The following is a 6,588-nucleotide window of genomic DNA, read 5'->3' as shown; positions in this document are numbered from 1 at the left end:
TACTTTTTTATATTTTGAACCCCTTGGCGGAAATTCTGGCTCCGCCACTGCTCTCATCCCATTGTTTTACGTGTGCAAGTGGGTTTTGCTATTATGGAAACAATGAAATCCAAAGGTTAATTAATTCACCGTTATCATTATTCTGAAGATTTATCAAGACTATCAAAGTATCCTACCTACAAAGCAGATTCTCATGAAGAGTATGAAATAATTCATCAAAGAACGTAACTAAGTTAATTGGTATCCTCTGGTGGACACGTTTTAATGTGGATGATTCCAATGAGTTTTTTTAACCGAAAACTTACACGCAAACAACTTAATTGAATTTTCTCTTTTAAAACCCCATCTTCCATTGAAAGACAAGGAAGAATCTCAAATATGCGGTGATAGTTTTCCCTAAGATATTTTTCTTGATATATTAGTATGTAAAAAGGATATTTCTTTTTCCTAGTTTATATTAAGTGAGGTCAGCTTGATGATCTTCCACCAAAGACAAATATCGGGTAATTCTATCGATATTGGAATACAAACTTTTTTTTTTTTTTTTTTTTTTTTAATATCTCTCATTGAATTTAGAGACCCAGCCCTAATCTTTAAAGTTTACACCACTTCATCAACTGCCAGGACGACACATCCTTGAGTGCGTATTTATTTTACTTTCAATCCTTACTACTTCATGCACTTGACTTATTACCTTCCATATAAATCTGACCTCCTAAATAGCAAGTTAGTAACTGCATCACGATGTTACAATCACTACAAATTCAAGTATTCAGAACACATAAATGGAGGAATTAATTAAAAATTTAAATTTATACATATACAATATTGTCTCAACACATGTATAGGAGATCACTAATTATATGATACTGGTTATATAGTCCTTGTATCAGCACGAATTTCCTGTCCTGAAGTTTCTCTATTTCCAGATTCTCCTTTTACACAGCCTCATCTATCACCTGTTATTATAGGCCTCAATTGTGAGAAAAAGGGTTCAAAAGGGCAAAACTCAAGATAACACAAAGTACAACAAATGCACATAATGTGCGATGAAGCAGTATATCTCAACCGGTAAATAGGATAATAATATTTTGTCCCTCAATTATTGTAAATTTTATTTTTTGTCCTTGTGATTTCCAAAGCTCATTTAACTTTCAACTAATGTGTGTGTTCTTTGTCCCTTTATGTAGAGAATATGTTATTTTTGGAATATTTTTAGAACTATATTACTGTCAAATATGAAGTAATATACATAGTTAAGCGGTGGAACAATTGGTAACCCTGGTGAATTTGTGAATATTCACTATTAAAGAGATTAAATGTGCATGTTACCAATTAATTGAATGACAAGTGTGCTTAGTGAAATATTATAAGGACAAATAAGAATTTAGCAATAGCTAAGGGGCCAAAAGTGTTAATAAATTAGTATATTTAAGAGGTGAAAAGTGTTAATAAATTAGTAGATGCCTGCGACAGATTGTGACCTTAATTAAGGCGTCGTTTGGTTGCTGGTTAGGAAGTGAACTATTCATATGTATTAAAATCAGCATATTTAGTACGAGTACCATATTTGGTAGCTTTTTAATTGCTATGTATAAAATTCAGCACACTAATTACGGTGTTTGGTTATCAGTTTACAATCTCTGGATAATTAAAACATTCATAAATAATGAGTCAATTTATGTATTATTCTATGCAGGGTAAAAGATAGAATAATTAATACATCAATAATTCATTAAGCGTTGCATAACTAACCCTGCATAACTAATTAATCCTTATATAATTAATCTATGCATTACTAATACCTGCGTAACTCTAGTAAACAACCAAACTACCTCAAGTGTCATACTATAACTTCCTTGCATATTGATCTCTGATGAGCTTACTTCTTTGCTGATCGGCATTTTTCTCCCCATCGGATTAAAGATTTATGATCTGCTAAAATCCAAAAGGGAAAAGAAAAAAGAAGGAATTAATTCTACTGCTTCAGCCTTCATATGCAGTTCCCTGATTCAATTCAAATCAATTGATTGTCCAAGTAAGTTTACCAAAATTGAGAATTGAATGTTCTCAGTTGTAGAAGCACTTGCCTTTACTAGTACTTTTAGCGGTGCCTATGATGTCTTTACTCTGTCTGTACTTCTGAAAAAACAGATCAATGAACTCAACTATCACTAAGCGTTGAGTGACCTCATAAATAACAAAATGCAAGTGTTGAAACCTGAAAACGTGCATCACAATAAAGTATTGGGAAAACTAATGCCTTATATATATTACTAATATGTTTCAAATTAACATATGCATAAACAGGACTACCTGGAGATGGCTTTTGATATGTTCTGCTGTGATATCTTCATCATCCATGAGTTTCGCGATATTCTTCGGTTTTGCTTCTGGTCATTACAAATTTTTAAAACATCTGTTTGATTCCCAGTAATAAGCATACAAATATAGAGGCGGATGCCTTATGGGTTCAGTTGAAACACCAATCTTAAATAAATATGTGGAAAAAAAAAGTCATTAAAGTCTTAATAAATATTACTCCTTCCGTCCATGTTTGACTTGGCACACCTCTTAAGAACAATAAATAAAATGATAATTAAACTATATCACCCCTAATTATTATAAGTCATCTAATGTTGGGAAATGAATTGTAAAGAATTAATAACAAGGTAAAATATGTATAAAATGATAAATTATCTCTTATTTTTTTAAACTGTACAAGTAAAAGTAAAAAGGGCAGAGGGAGTAAGATATTAATCCTTAGTTTAAGAAGTTCAATAGATTTGGTGGTAAAAAACATAAAGAACTGAACCCATCAAATTAAAATTATGAATCCGCCTCAGTATCAATATATATTCGTTGCGGAATTATAATGTATATATAGTAAGACGGACCATAAGGACCTCCTAATTCATTGACAGCTTTAACAAAGCGCTCATGGATTTCCACTGTCCACCTAAACCTTGGCTTTCTGTTCAGGTCATGATTTGGGACAACTTTTTCAGGTGTTTCACCCTTGTGCTTCTTGCTACTTTCAGCCATATTCTCTGGCCTGCAGTTGCAATGAGATATTTAATTACTATTCTTCTTCGTTTTAAGATGAAAGGAAAGGTAGACCAAACAAAATGATGGAAATAACATATGCAGAAGCGTACAAGATCAACTTGCATATAATACACCGTGGACAATAATTTAGAACTTATATTATAATCAATATAAGACCAGAAAAGTTACCTTTTCACCGGAATTGTAACGGTCTTAAGATAGCAAAATTCCTTATCACTCACGAAATTAATTAATCTTCAGTTCCTGCAATCTTATTTTGTATTACCCGAGAAAACGCAGAACTCAACCATGTATGGAGAGGCAGGGTAGTGAGGTAACTATATTTGGCACGAAAGTTATTCCAATTTCTATTTGATCATTATAGCCAAGTGCATGAAGCCTGCAGGTGAATATATACCCACGAATCATATCGTAAGAAGACATAACATGAGCCGTGATCTCAAATTAATTTGGATATTTCACAAATTTTTGCAAACATATTTGCATTAATTTTAACATGTTTTTAGGGGGTTGGGCGGAACAAGAGTATTGGTTTCGGGTTTGGCAATGTAGGAAATCAATCCGTAATCTGTATTGATGTATGAAAGTCCTTATATACAAAGTAGGTATAATGATACTAGGCTAAATTATAGGACCTAATTACAATACATAAGGAAGGGAATATTTACATAAGGAAGGGAATATAGGAATATTTACATAATCTATCACACCCCCGCAAATAAGCGGGAGGTTGTCGTACGCTTAGACCGTCCTCGAAATCATCAAAGAGCACGCGCGGAAGACCTTTAGTGAAGATATACGCGATCCGGTAACGGGACGGGACGTGAAGAACACGAACTTCGCCACGGGCAACTTTCTCGCGTACGAAATGTATGTCCATCTCAATATGTTTAGTGCGTTGGTGCTGAACCGGATTACCTGATAGGTATATGGCACTAACGTTATCACAATAAACCAATGTAGCTGTCCGGATGGGACAACGAGCTCCAAGAGAAGGTTGCGAAGCCAACAGACTCGAGACGACATTAGCGACGCCACGATATTCGGCCCGGCACTCGACTGGACAAGGTAGGTTGCCGTTTGATGACCATGAGAGGAGGTTATCTCCAAGGAAGACACATAACCGAGAAGTTGATCGGCGAGTGTCCGGACAACCACCCCAATCAGATCCGTATAAGAGACAAGAGAGGCAACGGAGGATTTGTACGTATGGAGACCAAACTCAATAGTACCTTGAACGTATCGGATTACGCGTTTAAGAGCATGCATACGAGCAACCTTAGGATCATGCATGTGAAGGCATACTTGTTGAACCGCATGAGATGTCCGTCTTGTGAAAGTAAGGCATCAGAAAGCGCCGGCCAACTTACGATATTGGGTGGGATCATCGCAAGAGGCCCGGCCGCGGCACCAAGTTTGGAGTTGGTGTCGACCGGCGTCGATCGGGCTTACGGCGCTCATGCCCGCACGCTCTATAATATCCGCCGCATAATTCTTCCGAGAGAGAAACATGCTACCGTGAAGTCCGGTAACAACGATACCCGTAAAATAGCCGAGAGGGCCCAAATCCTTCATAGCAAATTCGACTAAGGAGACACGATGGATTTCCGAGAGCATCCGAGGAAGCGTGAGAATAATATCGTCAACATATAGCGTAATGTAAGCAATGTCGAACCTCGACAATAAATAAAGAGAGAGTGATCAGATCGACTATGTGAAAAACCAATGGTGGAGACATAGTCTGCAAAGCGTTGGAACCATGCACGGGGAGCTTGCTTAAGTCCGTACAACGACTTCCTCAAGAGACAGACATGATGGGGATGCTTGGGATCCTTAAACCCAATAGGCTGATGCATATAAACCGTCTCATTAAGATTGCCGTGTAGGAAAGCATTCTTGACGTCCAACTGATGAATGGGCCAAGAGTGTGCAAGTGCAATGCTCAAGATGCGAATAGTAGCCGGTTTGACAACCGGATCGAAAGTCTCGTCGCAATCAACTCCAACCTCGTCGAGACCTCGCCATCACGGCAAGACGGGCTTTGTGCCGCTCAAAAGAACCATCGATTTCTTTTTATGACGAAAAATCCACATAGAACGAATAAGATTCACATCGGGGGACGTGGAACCAACTCCCACGTCTTATTATTAATTAGAGCATTATATTCATCAACCATGGCAGTTTCCAATTGTGGTCATTTAGAGCATCGACAGATTTCGCGGGATTGGCGAGATGGAGAGAAGAAGGTCGTGAAGTATTAAGGTTGAATGGTTGTTTGGGTTTGAAGATCCCACGTTGGCTTCTAGTAACCATGCGGGAGGGCGCCGGGCGCCGACGGGTGGGGCGGCCGGGGGTTAGGGGCCGCCGGGCAACGACGGCGGGGCGGTGGGGTTTAGGACCCGCCGGCGCCACGGGCGGAGCAACGGTGGGAGGGGCCGGGCCGTGTCCACCCTGAGCAACAGGCGGGTGAGGGGTGGACCGAGGAACGACGGGAGGAGTAGGTGGAGACGAGAAATGCAAGGTATACGGGAAATTCCATGGTCCAAAAATTCATAGGAAGATGGGGGGGGGTGCAATTTGGAGAAGGGAAATTGAGTTTCGTCAAAGATGACATGCCGTGAGATGATGATTTTGTTGGTGGACAAATCATAACACTTATATCCTCTATGATTCAACGGATAGCCCAAAAAGACACACGGGGTGGATCTCGCTTGTAACTTATGAATAGTCGTAGACGGGAAAAGAGGATAGCATAGACACCCGAAAACCCGGAGATGAGAATAGGAAGGGGTTCGTTGATAAAGAACTTGCGTCGGTGATTTGTGCCTAAGGACTTTGGTAGGAAGTATATTAAGGAGGTATGTGGCCATTTGGAGAACATGATGCCAAAAAGAGGGGGGGACGGAGGAGTGGACAAGAAGAGTGCGCACTATGTTGTTAATGGATTTAATTTTTCGTTCCGCTTTGCCATTTTGAGGAGATGTATGGGGGGCAAGAAAACCGAAAATTTATACCATTTGAGGCGCAAAAAGATTGAAAATGCCCATTTGCGAATTCCCGCCCATTGTTACATTGAATGTTTTTAATGTCTCTTTCGAATTGAGTTCGTATTAACGCCTTAAAAGATAGAAAAGTGGAATACACTTGAGACTTGTTAGAGATAGAAAAAGTCCAAAGAAAATTACTATAATCATCAAGAAAGAAAAACATAATAGCGGTGCCCATTAGAACTTAAAATAGGAGATGTCCATAAATCACTATGAATGATGTCAAACGGCATAGTAGTAAACGACAACGAATCATAAAATGGCAATTTAACATGTTTCCCCAAAGGACAAGAGGTGCAAAAAGAAGTACGGGCCCTATTACATTCAATTAAGGCATTACTACGAAGAGAACTAAGGATAGCTTTTCCGGATGGGCCGAGGCAGCGGAATGCCACAAGCTAGGTGATGCGGCAAGGAAGGTGGATGGTGGAGTGGACCATTCCGTGGCATTGAGAGGATACAATTCCCCGGT

General features: G+C 39.0%; 1 protein-coding gene across 1 annotated transcript; it reads right to left on the bottom strand.

The window, feature by feature from the left end:
• Positions 1-1,691: 1,691 nt before the first annotated feature.
• Positions 1,692-3,391, bottom strand: LOC132038630 (myb-related protein 1-like). The gene is made up of 4 exons (XM_059429316.1): positions 3,238-3,391; positions 2,898-3,055; positions 2,317-2,393; positions 1,692-2,142 (listed from the first exon to the last, which is right to left on the bottom strand). Exons 2-4 carry the CDS (start codon positions 3,043-3,045, stop codon positions 2,071-2,073), a joined length of 297 nt encoding a protein of 98 aa, XP_059285299.1. The 5' UTR covers positions 3,046-3,055; positions 3,238-3,391; the 3' UTR covers positions 1,692-2,070.
• Positions 3,392-6,588: the final 3,197 nt, after the last annotated feature.

The sequence above is a fragment of the Lycium ferocissimum genome, chromosome 11, assembly GCF_029784015.1.
Source record: "Lycium ferocissimum isolate CSIRO_LF1 chromosome 11, AGI_CSIRO_Lferr_CH_V1, whole genome shotgun sequence".
Lineage (NCBI taxonomy): Eukaryota > Viridiplantae > Streptophyta > Magnoliopsida > Solanales > Solanaceae > Lycium > Lycium ferocissimum.
Note: the sequence above shows the minus strand (reverse complement) of the source record. Positions and strands in the feature narration are given on the sequence as shown.

Coding starts and splice junctions, on each gene's coding strand:
- LOC132038630 (XM_059429316.1), bottom strand. CDS start 3,045: ATGGCTGAAAGTAGCAAGAAGCACAAGGGTGAAACACCTGAAAAAGTT. Junction 2,394..2,897: donor TGAATTAGGAGGTCCTTATG/GTCCGTCTTACT, acceptor TGTAATGACCAG/AAGCAAAACCGAAGAATATC. Junction 2,143..2,316: donor ATATCAAAAGCCATCTCCAG/GTAGTCCTGTTT, acceptor CTGTTTTTTCAG/AAGTACAGACAGAGTAAAGA.